This window comes from Suricata suricatta, chromosome 8 (assembly GCF_006229205.1).
Source record: "Suricata suricatta isolate VVHF042 chromosome 8, meerkat_22Aug2017_6uvM2_HiC, whole genome shotgun sequence".
Lineage (NCBI taxonomy): Eukaryota > Metazoa > Chordata > Mammalia > Carnivora > Herpestidae > Suricata > Suricata suricatta.
Window position 1 is genome coordinate 43,606,510 of NC_043707.1, and position 14,566 is coordinate 43,621,075.

At 42.1% G+C, this 14,566-nt stretch overlaps 1 protein-coding gene across 1 annotated transcript in view; it reads left to right on the plus strand.

Annotated features, from left to right (window-relative positions):
- The window catches only part of WARS2 (tryptophanyl tRNA synthetase 2, mitochondrial), a 90,890-nt gene that overhangs the window by 35,098 nt on the left and 41,226 nt on the right, over positions 1-14,566 (plus strand). Inside the window, exon 2 of the mRNA XM_029948311.1 lies at positions 13,844-14,101. Within this exon, the coding sequence (XP_029804171.1) occupies positions 13,844-14,101 (258 nt within the window). The remainder of the gene's footprint in view (positions 1-13,843; positions 14,102-14,566) is intronic.

Below are 14,566 nucleotides of genomic sequence, written 5' to 3' on the forward strand. Positions count from 1 at the left end.
GTGGCCCAAAGGCTTGCCAAAGATCACCTACCTAGTAGTGGGAGGAGTTAGAACTTTGACAGAATCTGGTGACAAAATGAAGGAATCAGGGGTGACTCTTGAAATTGGGGGGGGGGTGCTGAGTAGAAAGTGTGTCGTTAGCCAAGACTGAGATACAGAAACATAGCCGGTTTGGGGGGGGGGGGGGGTCAGTACATTTGGTTTTGGATATTATATTAAGTTTGAAGAGCTGTGGGTGGGAAATCCATATGGATATGTCCAGCGGATAGTTGACAGTACTAGAATCATACTTGTTCCTTCTTTATGTGTGTTAAAATTAGTCTTTTAAAAAGAAAATACTGTTTTAATTTCTTTTTTTTAATGTTTACTCATTTTTGAGAGAGAGTGAATGTGAGCAGGGAAGGGACAGAGAGAGAGGGAGACACAGAATCTGAGCTATCAGCACAGAGCCTGATGCGGGACTGGAACCCATGAACTGCGAAATCGTGACCTGCGCAGAAGTCGGATGCTTAACCGACTGAGCCACCCAGGCGTGCCTAGAAAATACAGTTTTCATGAGTACGTTATGCAGCTGTAGTAAAACATAGGGGAAGATCCGCGATACTGTATCCTGGCCCCTAAAAAGAAAGTGCTTTTCATAGGGCGAGATTCTTCGTGATAGTGCGTCCTCTTTACATGAAGTTAGGAAGGTAAATGACTATCTTACCTGGAACTCTGTGACATTGTTCCACCAGACAGAAGAGGAGAGGCACTGTGATGAATGTGCAGTCGCCTGCTCATGGGTGAATGGCCTTCATCACAGGCTTCCCTCCCACGCCCGCTCCAGCATTCCACCAAATGTCCCGCTGCCTCGCTCTAACTCCCACTGCCTCGCTCTAACCACGGGGTATCCAGTTCAAACCCGGCGATTTATGGGAACCGCTTTTGTTGAAGTCATTAAAGAAAGAAAGGCCTGTGACTTTTCTTTCCGAAGCACCGCCTGTTTTCTGTGTCATTTCAGTCTCATTAATCAGCGCTGCCGCAAGGTAGACATTGTGCTGTGTATTTTACTGTCCCCCGCACAGCAGCCCCTGTGTCTCTGCCCCCAGGCCGACGCATTGGGGAAAAAGAGGGAGGGAAGCCATCAATCTTCCCAGTTGCACATGTCAGCAGTGATTCCTTCCCCCTTCCTGTTGGCTGTCTCTCTCACCACCTGTGTTTAGAATTAGCATTGAAGCTGCTGCCCAGATGAATAAGAACTACTGTCCCTGTCACCTGCCCTGGTCCACTCCTGAATGGAAACAAGGAGTCCATAGGGCAATTATCTTTATATTGTGAACAGTGCAGGAAAGAGAATCACACACCCCCTTAGAAGTTCATTAAAGCCTCACATTCAAACAGATTTTAGGTCATGCATTCTAGAAGGTAGCATCATTTATTGGATCAGAGGAGTAAAAGCAAATAACTTCTTGGTGCCTTGCTGTATTTTCATAGTCTCCCTCTAAGTATACACAGCTGGTTGATCTAGCCAGGTTCAAGGCCACTACTCACTAGCTATGTGTTATTTTCTGAACCCCTCTGTACCTCAGTTTCTTCATCTGTAAAACCGAGACGATAATATTACCTACCTCAAGGGCTTTGGTGAAGGTTAAATGAGGTAATGTGTTCATAGCTCTTGCTATAGTACTTTGCATATTGTAAGCACTCCAGCATTAGTTTAGCCATTAATTACCGTGGTTGACTTCATTGTTCAAGTAATAAAACAGAGGTTCAGAGAGGTTAAGTAATTTGTGCAAGTGATAGGAGTACAGAGGAATTAAAAAGATTTTTTTTAATGTTTATTTTTCAGAGAGAGAGAAAGAGCACGTGAGCAGGGAAGGGACAGAGAGAGGAGTCACAGAATTTGAAGCAGGCTCCAGGCTCCGAGCTGTCAGCACAGAGTTTGACCTGGGGCTTGAACTCACAAACCATGAGATCGTGACCTGAGCTGAAGTCAGATGCTTAACTGACTGAGCCACCCAGGCACCCCAGAAGGAATTTGAACCTGGCTCTGTCTGATCCCCGAAACTCATGCCCTTTCTGTTAGACTACATTGTTTCCATTCCAGCTCTGTCTTAAAAAATAACTTCGTACGTGAGCTTAATAATTCATTTAACTTTATTACCCATCATATAAAGCAAGAATGGTAACAACTGACATACCTGTTAGTATGAGACTCTTGTAATTACATATCAATTAACATAATCAGGCTGTATGCAGAAAAACTATTTTTAAAATTTTTGCTGTACTGGGGCTCCTGGGTGGCTTAGTTGGTTAAGTTTTGTCCAATTCTTGATTTCAGCTCAGGTCATGGTCTCATGGTTCGTGGGATTGACCCCTATGCCAGGCTCTGTGCTGACAAAACGGAACCTGCTTGGAATTCTACCTCTCTCTGCCCCTCCTCTGCTTGCTCTCTCTCTCCCTCTCTCTCTCTTTCTCTCAAAAATAAATAAATAAACTTATGTAAAATTTTTTTTTAAAAATTGGCTACAGAAGATGTTCTTGCCCTTAAAAAAAAGGTCAAACCATACAAATGTATCAAAAAGGAGGTCATTACTCCCATCACTTGGGGTAACAACCATTGTTGTGAAATGTGTATTCTTCTTCCTTGTCAGAATTCATTGATGTAACAAACCCTGGTGAGCTAGGCATTGTTTGTGGACCTTGAAGGGACCACTATTAGTATTCCCAGTTTATAGATGGGGACGTTCCCTGATTTGCACAAGGAACCATCTAGTGCACTGCAGAGTCAGTGTTGAACTCAGCTTCTGGCTCCAGAGTTAGACCCTTCACCCACTCTACATGACCCTTGGTACTTAAATTCTTCTTATCCCTTCCATAGGATTCCATCTCATAAAAATAAAATTTAATATTATTTAGTAGTTCTACTGATAGACATGTTGTGCTTATAGCCGCTTCACTATGAAATAATGTAGAGAATGCCAGGTATCCTTACTTTCTTGTATAAACTTTCCTTTAGGACAGGTGTCTATTCTTTGAATGGTTGGATCAAAATATATAAACACTTAAAGTTTTGACCTCCATAAATGGTAAGATCATTTACAGAGAGCTTACTCCATGCCGGACCCTAAACACGTTACACTAATAAATGTCTCACAGTCCACCCCTTTAATAGATGCTCAAGGCCATATAAGTAATAGGCTTAGGGCTTCAACCCAGGCGACCTAATGTGAGCCTGCTTGTTACCATGGTTAGTAACCAAACAAGTTATCATAGTCCTATTTTGTCATTTTTCTAATTTATACTTAAGTCAAGATGACAGTATAGGCTGACACAGTGGTCTGTGCTGAAGCAGGTGTGCTTGAACCATCCCCAGGAATTGTGTCAGTCTACGGGTTGGATGATGAGAAAGGGAGGCATGGTGGCCAGTAAATGAGAAATCTCTTTCTTGATAGTGGTCAGGACAGTCAAAGAGGTTCTTTTTTGGAAGGGACTATATGCCAGGAAAATAACTTTAGAAGTTTTTTCCTCCATTTGTAGCACGATGGAGGAAAGACATTGTAAGACATTGACACCATGTCTCTCTCAAAGGTTCAGAACACTTGAGTTAGTTATGGAGTTGTTTCCTACACTGTGTATCAGAATTTCTGGCATCTCTACGTTTACATAGCCAACACCACCTGTTGTTTGTCCCAGTTTTGGTCAACCGAGTAAGCATAAGCCCTACCAACAACTGCTTAAGTATTGAATGCAGACTCTCTCATAGAAATCAGAAGGACTTAGACTTTTCCAGGCAGGAAAATGGGTTGGAAAGAGCATTCTGTGCAGAGATCATTACAATTCTGATGACAAAACCTTCTTGTGGGATTATTTTCTTGGTAAAGTCCAGGCTACATGTGCTTCCTGAATTCCTGAGCCATAAGGATTTATGGAACTGGACATTGCCAACTAAGTCTACCTAGGCATCAAAGATAGTGTGCTGACTTGTCACAGGAGTCTTTTCTCACCAATGTAGAGACTCTAACCACACCTTCAAAATCCCTTGGTCCTCCCTGATGCCAAATATGGTATCAGGATTGCCTGAAGCCCAAAAGACTTCTGACCATGAATCAATAAATAACTGTCTAAGGAGTTTTATTACCTTGAAGTGTAAATTATAAGCAAATGAACATATTTTTCACATTTTTACAGTGTGTGTCTGTGTGTGTGTGTGTGTGTGTGTGTGTGTGTGTGTATTTCCTAGCAAGTTGGCAGCTTTGGAGAATAATTATGTGGCCGTTGGCTTTGAACAGTGTTTTTTCAATCTTGGCCACACATTAGAATCACCTGGGGAACTTTTAAAACTTCCAGTGCTCATGCCAAATCCCAAGCTGATTAAATCAGAATCTTTGAGGCTAGGACCCAGGCATCGGTATTTTTTAAAGCTCCCAGGTGATGACTTTGCAGCCAGCATGGAGAACTGTTGACTTAGGAGGTATCTTCTTTTTCTGTTGTTCATAGCATTTTCGTCTGTACTTCAGCTTAAGTGGTTGAAGTGAACCCCTCTCAAACTGAAGCATGGCCCAGCATCACTTGGGAAGCTTGTTGAAGCACAGACCATGGAGTTCTTATTTCTTCTGGGATAAGCCCACTCTTAGAATTTCTGAGTTAGTAGGTCAGGGTTGGGACCCAGGAGTTGGTATTTATAACAAGTTCCCTATTACGGCCGTGTTGCCGGTACTGGGGACACGTTGTGAGAACATCGGCTCCAATGCCTTTCTTCCACCTTCCCTCTGCCCTTCTCTTCGCCAGCAGGGGCTGGCCAGGGCACCTGTGTCCAGGGCCGCCCATGCTGTCATCATCCACCTTAGCGAAGGGATGCTTGAGCATCCTGTACCCTCTACGTAACCACGCAATCGGATTTTAAAAGTCTACTCCTTAGGCAGGTGCAACTCCCGCCTCATTCCAGATCATCCTCTTATGCCCTTTGTACATCAGAATCAGAGGCACCACCAGGTGGGGCTTTGGCATCCCAAAATGGAACTAGGATTTCACTTTCCCACAGAAACAGTTTGGTGAATGGTGTGTAGATACAGCTGAAATGTGATGTTAAAACCATTTGTCCAGGGTACTGTGGGCCCAGTGAGGCTTTGATGGACTGCCTTCCAGGAACTTAACCACCATTTAAAGAACTGAGTTTCTGAGTCTCAGAAAACCAATTTTCAAACAAACTCTTAGAACGTAACCTGTTTAGGAACTACATATAACTGGAACATGTGATTCACTTTGTTTACAGTTATTTTGCCCCTTTACATTTTGGAGCCAGAGTGGGGTGGGGGAGGATTTGTCATTCATTCCACTAACATTTATTAGGTGCTCACAATGTACCTGGCACTGCCCTGGACTGGGAATATAAAGATGAAAAAGACAGCTTTTGCCCTAGAGGAGCTCATATTCTAGCGGGAAAATATTTTCTAAGCAAATAAGAAAATATTTACCAAGTTGCCAGTGTCATATGTGTAATAATGAACTAATGAAGGAGGGATCTGTTCTGCCCTGGGGGCAGGGATAGGGCTGTAGTGGGAAGGGGGGAGAAAAAGAGGAAGTGGGGGAGAGGCGGATGGCTGACTGTGTGTGTGTGTGTGTGTGTGTGTGAGTGAGTGTATGTGTGAGAGAGAGAGAGAGAGAGAGTTAGGGAGAGGAGAAGACGTGTTTAAGAGGTTTAGCATCAGGGAGACATTGTTAGACCTTGAAGACCCAGGGGAGTTGCCCAGCAGAGAAGGGGATTAAGGACATCAAAATAATGGGACACTCTGAACGCGGACAGGAGTGAGCCCTATAGGACTGGCAGGTACCAGGTCAGCTCCTCACACAGGATGATGGAGGATTCCTGGGAAGGGCATTACTGGCCACACAAAGTTTGAACCTTAGCCCAGAAGAGGAAAGGAGATTTATGCACACAGCATATATGGCATTTGTGTTGTTATCCCAGACCTTCTTTTTAAAGAACTTTCTTCTTCTGTCTTTGTCCCACTACGCTGAGGAAGAAATTTAAAAAAAAAATTTTTTTTGACGAAATATTGATACTTAGACAATGTTTGAATCGAGCAGTTCTCAGACCTGTGCTCTGGGTACCCCCTCAGAGGCTGGCTGGGGTGAGGGTAACTGTCCCATTATCCACCCTACCAGGCTTCTCTTTGGCCTACTTTACATGTTGGGCACATCTAGAGAATATTGCATTTGAAAATAGGTACGGAGCTAAAAAAGAAAGGCTTTAAAACCACTGTAATCTAAGCCTCACACGTTTAGGAGTAGTCTGAGGACTCCGGTGTGTGTAGCCAAATCTCTCAACTGTGGGCAAAAGGTTAAATGTTCTCAGGTTAAAGGTTCTCAGCTAAAGGTGGGGCCTGAGGCAGGCCCTGAGGTAGATGGATGTGTGACGGGGATGGTGTTCAGGAGGGTAAGCCGTTAGTTAGCCATAAGGGGTAATGATAAAATCTTTTCTCCCCAGGATGGTCTAATGCTTTAAGATCAATGTTTGAATTTTCTTAGGAGGAAAAAGTAATCTTGTCTTAAGCATCTCAGATTGCTGTGTACACTTTTCAAAGTTGAGGACTTCTTGATCTCTTGCCTGTGTTAACTGTCCCATTCAACATAAAAATACAACGTGTGGTGGTCATTGAGACGTTTATGTCAAGAATTTGACACTTGCTGACTTGGTTAGCAAGCGGTGTCATCATTAGGAGCTAAAAGTATTTCTCACCACCTACCATGTTATGTTATGATTATTTGTCTTCAGATAATATGTTAATTTAATTTTAATCACCTTTCCAATGAAAACTGAGCAGACTGGTTTATTCTTCACCTACGTATAACCTTTGCATTTATTTTTATTTATCTTTTTAATCTGTTTTCTTTTTTATTTTTAAGTTTGTTTATTTTGAGAGTGAGAGCACGAGGGAGGGACAGAGAGAAGGGAAGAGAGAGAATCCCAAGCAAGATCCACCTGATGAGGGGCTTGAACCTACTAACCACAAGATCATAACCTGAGATGAAACCGAGTCAGATGCTCAACCAACTGAGCCACCCAGGTGCCCCCAATACCTCTGCATTTAAATATAACTTAGCTGCCCTGAGGTGACAATGCAGTCTTTCCTGGGAGCTGGAGTCCCCAAAACTTGTATTTTATCATCTATGATCGGGAGACATTCGCTGAGTTGCTGTTTACCATGTAGGAAAGATAACAAAGAAAAAAGACCTGAAGAATATACACCCAGAGAACTGCTGGGATACAAAAGAAATCGCTACAGAAGAAAAGAACACGGTAAATGCCCTAACCTGCAGTAGAGTGCCCTGTGGTGTGCGGCTGAGCTCTGCGGTCTGGATTCTGGTCCCAGCGGTATACCGTGTGTCCATGGCCTTTTGGTAAACATGGCTGTGTCACACTTTGTCCTTCTGAGAAGCCTGTATGTGGAAGCAGGTGTTGGCTGAGGGTGTTCGAAGGCCGGGCCAACCCAGAGGTGAAGAAGTGCTAAATGGGCCACACCACAGTGTCCTTCCCTAGCAAGGGAGGCCAGTAGGGGCGCCTGGGTGGCTCAGTTCATTAAGCAGCCGACTCTTGATCTCGGCTTGGGTCATGATCTCACAGCTTTGTGAGTCTGAGGCCCGCATTAGGCTGACAGCATGGAGCTGGCTTGGGATTCTCTCTCTTCTTCTCTCTCAACTGCTCCCCTGCTTACATGGCCTCTGTCTTTCTCAAAAAATAAATAAACTTAAAAAGAAGAAGAAGAAAGTGAGGCCAGTAATTCGAACTGCGTCAAGCGAGTTAAGGTAGGTACAAATGGCAGGGAGTATTTCCATCAGCCTCGGTTCATCACAAGAAGGAAAATGTGTTTGCATAAGCCTTCCATCCCAGGGTGGGGGCCACGCAGAGCACACAGGGAAAATAGATGCGCAGCTCATGAAATTTGGAAGAGGCTTAAATAAGTCTGCAGGCGACTTTTTAAAAGTCAGGTTTATTCCTTTTAAACTCTTTCATAGCCTAACAATATACATTAAGTGTTTATCATCTGTGCCATTGAGGAACTCACAGATGAATGGGCTTGTCACTTCTAATTTTTTCTCTTTAAAATAATATTTCTCTTCGGTTTTAATTACTGGCGTACATATCACCTCTTGTTTAGGGGTGATGTAAGTCCCACTTTCTCTTATACTGAATTAATATTTACTCTGTTGATTCCCAGGTCTAAGCATCTGGTTTCATTTCTAAGCAGAAATGAACCCATTTTTCTTGTTGCTGAGTCAGCATTTTCTCTCCAGACCATGGGCTCTCCGTACTTTCTGGAAGAGTGGACTGTGGCAGAACAGGGCTGATCTGTGGCCAAAGAAAGCTTCAGAGGAGCACCTGGCTTCTCCCAGCCACAGCGAAGGGAATATTTTTCTCTGCCGAGTCTCCTCTGTTTCAGCTCTTAAATCACTAATTGGTAGTAGAGGCATTTTGAAAGAAAAGAAAAAATGTTGACCTGTTGAAGGAGTCTAGGACTGAAATATAGAGCGATATAGAATTGAGAAACACTGACAGAGGGCTAAGGAGTCAGAACCTTAAGATGCATTTTTCTTTGTACACAATTAGAAGAATATAAACTTACAGAAAGAGACTTTTAACCCAATTAGCTAATAATATTGGTTACTTTTTTTTTAAATGATACTCTGTGATAACATGTGCTTTACAGAACCAATTAGACACAGTGGTTATTTCCCAGGGTTTTGCTGTGCTGCTGACTGTAGTTAAAATGGGAGGTGAATGAATGATTGCTGTTCCAGCTGACCACCAGCAGGTCTTAGTTATAAGAATCTTGAATTTTTTACCAGAAGCCCTTGGTTCCCAACACCATACCCAAGTTGAAAGTGTTCCAAAGCTAGTAGGCAGCCTCCTTTTCATGTATTTATTCACTTGGAATCAAAGACAGAAGCTCTTTTTAGCTCATTGCACAAACTATCTTCTGCTATAAATAGCAGCTTCTGATTTTCAGTTGCTTTTGGGTACAGTAATTACCATGAAGATGATCGTGAATTTTCGATATGCTCCGCACCTTAAGACAGGAAGGGTATTAGCTACATCTGTCAGATTTGATGTAGATTTGATTTAAACACCCACCCGTTCCTCTGGAATGTATCAAATCCCAGGGCTGAAAGCGCCCATCGGTCACACTGATTCCGTTACAAAATGAGCTGGTGAATCTACCGATTGGAAGTGGCATTTGTTAAGGAAATCACACCTGAGATGAAAACGAAGCCCTCTTTTAAAACGCTCCTCATCCTCTGCACACAGCTGTGGGATTGCAGACATTTCCATGAGAGCCTGTGGGCGAGTCCCGAAGCTGTTTTCTTTGTGGCTTGCCTCCCGTCCGCTGGGAAGCCCACGCTCCTCTCATTTTCATTCTTGTCCAACTCTAGTGCTTTTGAACACAGAACCCCCATCCTCAGCTGCCCGAGCGCCACATTCCAGCCCCGTGATTTCATGGTACCCGGCAGGGCTCCCCTACCGTGCTGGCATGACTCTTGCAGGGGAGCAGATGGGAACACAAGCCCACCGCACAAGAGCAGGACGCTCTCTGTATATTTTTAAGACCAGGAATCCAGTTCTCATTTAGAGGCTGTATTTTTTTTCATAGCTCCTTGAAAACCAAACAAAACCTCTCCTGTTGCTCTTATTTCTTGATAACATCGCCCCCTCTGCATGGACGGATAGAACCACAGAAACTAGAGAATGGAGGAGATACATTAGATCATGTCTGGTCCATCCCCACTGGCTGCCATTCTTTTTTTTCCCACAGTCTGTCCTCTAGTGCTTTTCTCTTTCAGTTTTCTTGAGAATTAGTTTCTCCGTTTCTCCAGGGGGAGGATTCCTTGGTTTGACCATGGAGGAACATATGTACAAATATTCATAGTCTTTTTTTTTCAGCTTGATATTTCTGCTCTTCATAGCCCTTTACATTAGCATAAACAGCCCCTCTTCGTCCTCAGTGAAGTATTTCTGGATGGTATTTTTTTTCCCTCTTCCATTTATTAAGTTCAGAGCTTGTTTTTCTGCTTTGCTTTCTCTCTTCATCAATCAGTCCCTAAAGCCCATTAATCATATTTTTTACCTCACTGAAAGCTCCTTTGCTTATTCCCATATCAGGAACCAGGGCTGGTTATGGTCCCAAGGTACTGAAGAAGCCTCACTGATATGTGCTTATTTCATGCTCTCTCTCTCTCTCTCTCTCTCATCCCCTGACCCCAGCCTCAGCTCACAACCACAAACTGCTTGGACAAAAGTGTTTCTAAATTATGATGGGGGAATTAGTCATATTTAGTCATCGCAAGGCTGTGTGTGTGTGTGTGTGTGTGTGTGTGTGCACGCACATGCACATGTGCACGCATGCATGAGGTTTTAAGTGGTAAGATTATATTTGTTCTCAGTTACTTAAAAGATATTTTTCATACCCTTGGAGCCACAGATTGTTCAGGTCTCCTGAGTGCTTGGATCAAGTGCAATTCTGGACCACAGAACTGTGATGCCTCGATAGAACGTAGCATTCTATTTGAGAGCTGTCATCTGAGAATTAGACAGGAAAATAAGCAGATATGGGGAAAACAGACTGTATTTGTAGGATTTAGAATTCTTGAGGAAAGAGAAGGGCAAAATTTAAATAGTCTTGGCCCTCACATATCTAATAGTTTAGCTCTTAAAAGCTAGTTAGGTATACAGACTTTGTTCTTATACCACTTTTTTTTTCTTTTTTAATATCTCAGCTGTTTTGAGGTATAATTGACAAATTATATACACATGCCATGTAAAAGACTCCTTCCTCCTGGTTAATTAGCATACCATCACCTCACATGTTTTATTTTTATTTGTTTGTTTGTTTTGCTGAGAATATTTAAGTTCTATTCTCTTAACAAGTTCCAGTTATACTGTACAATGTTATCAACTATAATCATCACGTTTTACCTTAGATCCTCACACGCTATATGGTTTCATGGATCGGAGGACCTAATATAAAAACATCTGTTCTCCCCAAAGCAATCTATAGACTCAGTGCACTCTCAGTCACAAGCCCCAACAGTTTTTTATTTTATTTTGGAACTGGACAAGGCGATTCTAAAATGTATTGAGAAATTTAAAAAGCCGAGGATAGATAAGATAACTCTTGAAGAAGAAGGTAAAAAGACTCTCCACTGTGTCCCAAGACTTACTAAAAAGGCACTGCAGGATTGATCAGAGATAGACACATAGACCGATGGGAAAGAATAGAAAGACTAGATAAAGACACAAGCATAAAGAGGTGCTTGATTTATGACAGAAGTGGCATTTCAGAGTAATAGTCAAAGACCATCTTTCCCATAAATGGTATTGGGACAGTCTGATATATCCACATGGGCGGGGGGTAGGGAAGAATTTGGATGCCTACCTCACACCATATGCAAAAACTCCAAATGAATACAGACTTAAATGTAAAAGATAAAACTGATTCAGGGGCACCTGGGTGGCTCAGTCGGTTAAGCGTCCAACTTCAGCTCAGGTCATGATCTCACAGTCAGTGAGTTTGAGCCCCATATCAGGCTCTCTGCTGACAGCTCAGAGCCTGGAGCCTGCTTCAGATTCTGTGTCTCCCTCTCTCTCTGCTCCTCCCCCACTCATGCTCTGTCTCTCGCTGTCTCTCAAAAATGAATAAACATTAAAAAAAAAACTTCAAAGCATACTCACACATGCATATACATATGCTTTATATATATGTATATACACTCACACCTTTATGACATCAAGGTATTGAAAGATTTCTTTTATGCCATAAAACTCTGTAGTCAAAAATCATGTATTTGGTAAAATCAAGAATATCTCATCATCAACAGATAACGAAGAAGACAGATAGCTAACACAATGGGATAATATATTGACCATACATGTAATTGATAAAATATTAGTATTCAGAATATATAAAAATACTTAAGTCAGTAAAAGACAATCCATTCTGAAAAATAGGCAAAATGACTTCAATAGGCTCTCCACAGAAGAAGTAAAAATAGCCAATAACCATAAGTGTTCTCAACTTTCGTAACAAAGAAATGCAATTAAGCTGTAATGAGATTCCACCTCCTAGCCACCATGTTAACTCAAAAATACTGGCAGTGTTGATGATGACGGAAAGCAACAGAAATTGATGGTAGAAATTGCAATATGTTACATAGCTTAATATGCCATAGTATACTTGAAGAGGCATCATGCCTACCTTATGACCCAGCAGTTAGGTATATATACTAGAGAAGGTTGGCACACAGAACACAAAGATGTGGGGTTTTTTTCTCCATACCTTAATTTTTTTAAATTTGCAAGCCTACAGAAAGGTTGCAATATTAATACAATGAATGTGATGAAGTTTTACTAGATTGCAGCTAGTTGGAAAGAAGTAAATGATACTTACCTTGATATCCCAACTTCATCTCTTACTAGCTGTGGGACCATGGGCAATCTGTGAGCCTCAGTTATCTCCTCTGTAAATTGGAGGTTATAAAATGCCTGCCATGTTCGATATTGTAAGAATTAAATACATTAATGTGTCTAAAGCCCTGAGCATAAATGCCTGTAACATGATTGTCCAGCAAGTTATGGCTGCTGTTATTAATATTTTGTTGTTAAAAATGATAATGACACATTTTGCTTCTGCAGAACCTTTTTAAAAATGTTTTTTTTAATTTATTTTTGAGACACAGAGAGAGACAGTATGAGCAGGGGAGGTTCAGAGAGAGGAAGACACAGAATCTGTAGATAGGCTCCAGGCTCTGAGCCAGCTGTCAGCACAGAGCCAGATGCGGGGCTCGAACCCATGAACCGTGAGATCATGACCTGAGCCCGAAGTCAGATGCTTAACAGACTGAGCCACCCAGGCGCCTCACTGCAGAACCTTTTAATGACAGCACATTTACTGATGTGTATTCATTTTTTGTGTTCCGCTACTGAATGCAAAGTTATTCCAGAGAAAAAGACCCTTTTTTTCCTACCCTATATTACTTCTTTTCTTCTTTTCCTATTACAACTTCAATATTGGAAAGTGTAAACTGGTGGGAATACATGCCCTTAACAAAAATGTTTTTATAATTTAAAAAAATATATAGAAAGAAAAACTACTCTTGAAGAAAGAAAAATATGATTTGATCACAAGTAAAAAGGAAACTGAAGCACAAAACAAGTAACTTTATCAAGAAGCAACATTAGAAATAGCGTGTAGTTTTTCTCATTTCTAGCCCAAGATGCTGCACACTGAGTTGTCACATCAGCAATTATTTTTAAAGAAAACCGAATTAAGTAAATAGCACTAGGTCATAGTTCTAATGCTATGCCTTCCTTGTCTGAAGTACAAAATGAATGAAATCACGTGAAAAACCTTTGAAATCACATGAAAAGCCCTTCAGTCCCCCAATGAACTTTGGTTCTGTGTCTGAAGTCTTTCTCTCTGAGCCCAGGTACACAGTCATCTTTTCCTCCTGGGAACTCCTGCCCATACCCCACTATTTATGTTTGCAAACTGACTACAGTCACGTTGCCATGTTGCACCATTACATATCTCTTTGTAAACATATCTTCTATCTCCAGTTAGCTTGTATCTCCATTTTCTTCATGTGCCTTTGTATGTTTCTGAGTGCAAAAACAACACAGTTTAAATATCATTTTCTGTCCTTAGTAACACGTCACATAGTGCTTTGCGCAGAGTACAAAATAAATGCGTAAGAATGATGACAGGGTGCAGTTGTAAAAAGTAGAACTAGTCATAGCCATGCTAACACAGGCTTGGGAGTCGTGGATTCTGCCTTGAAAGCAAATGTCTGTTTTCCTCCGTTCCAGAAAGAAGCCGTGGAGCGAGTGTTCTCTGGCATTCAGCCTACGGGAATCCCCCACCTCGGCAATTACCTGGGAGCCATTGAGACGTGGGTGAGGCTGCAGGAGACGCAGGGCTCCGTGCTCTACAGCGTGGTTGACCTGCATTCCATCACCGTCCCCCAAGGCCCGGCTGCCCTTCAGCAGAGCATCCTGGACATGACTGCTGTTCTTCTCGCCTGTGGCATCGACCCAGAGAAAAGCATCCTTTTCCAACAATCTCAGGTCAGCTTCTCAGATCAGAACCAAGAAAACCTGTTTTCTAATTATCTGGGGAGAAGCTTGAATGGTTTATATAGCTCCGATCTGTGATTCTTTCTAAATTTTTTAAGAGTGGCTTCATCCCATGCAATGATTTTATTTTTATTTTTTATTTGAGAGAGAGAGAGAGAGTGTGAGTGGGGAAGGGGGCAGAGAGGGAGGGAGGAATTGACACAAAATGAGAGAGAGAGAGAGGGAGAGAGAGGGAGAATCTTAAGCAGGTTTCACTCTAAGGGCATAGCCTGACACGGGGCTCAATCCCATGACCCTGGGATCATAATCTGAGCCAAAATCGAGTTACCCAGGTGTCCTGCAATGCTTTTATTTTAATGTTTACCCTGTATTCATATCCTTAAATGTCATCATGATACAATAGTATTTTTTACCTTTTCCTCCACTATACTTTACTTGCTTCGTATACCAAAATGT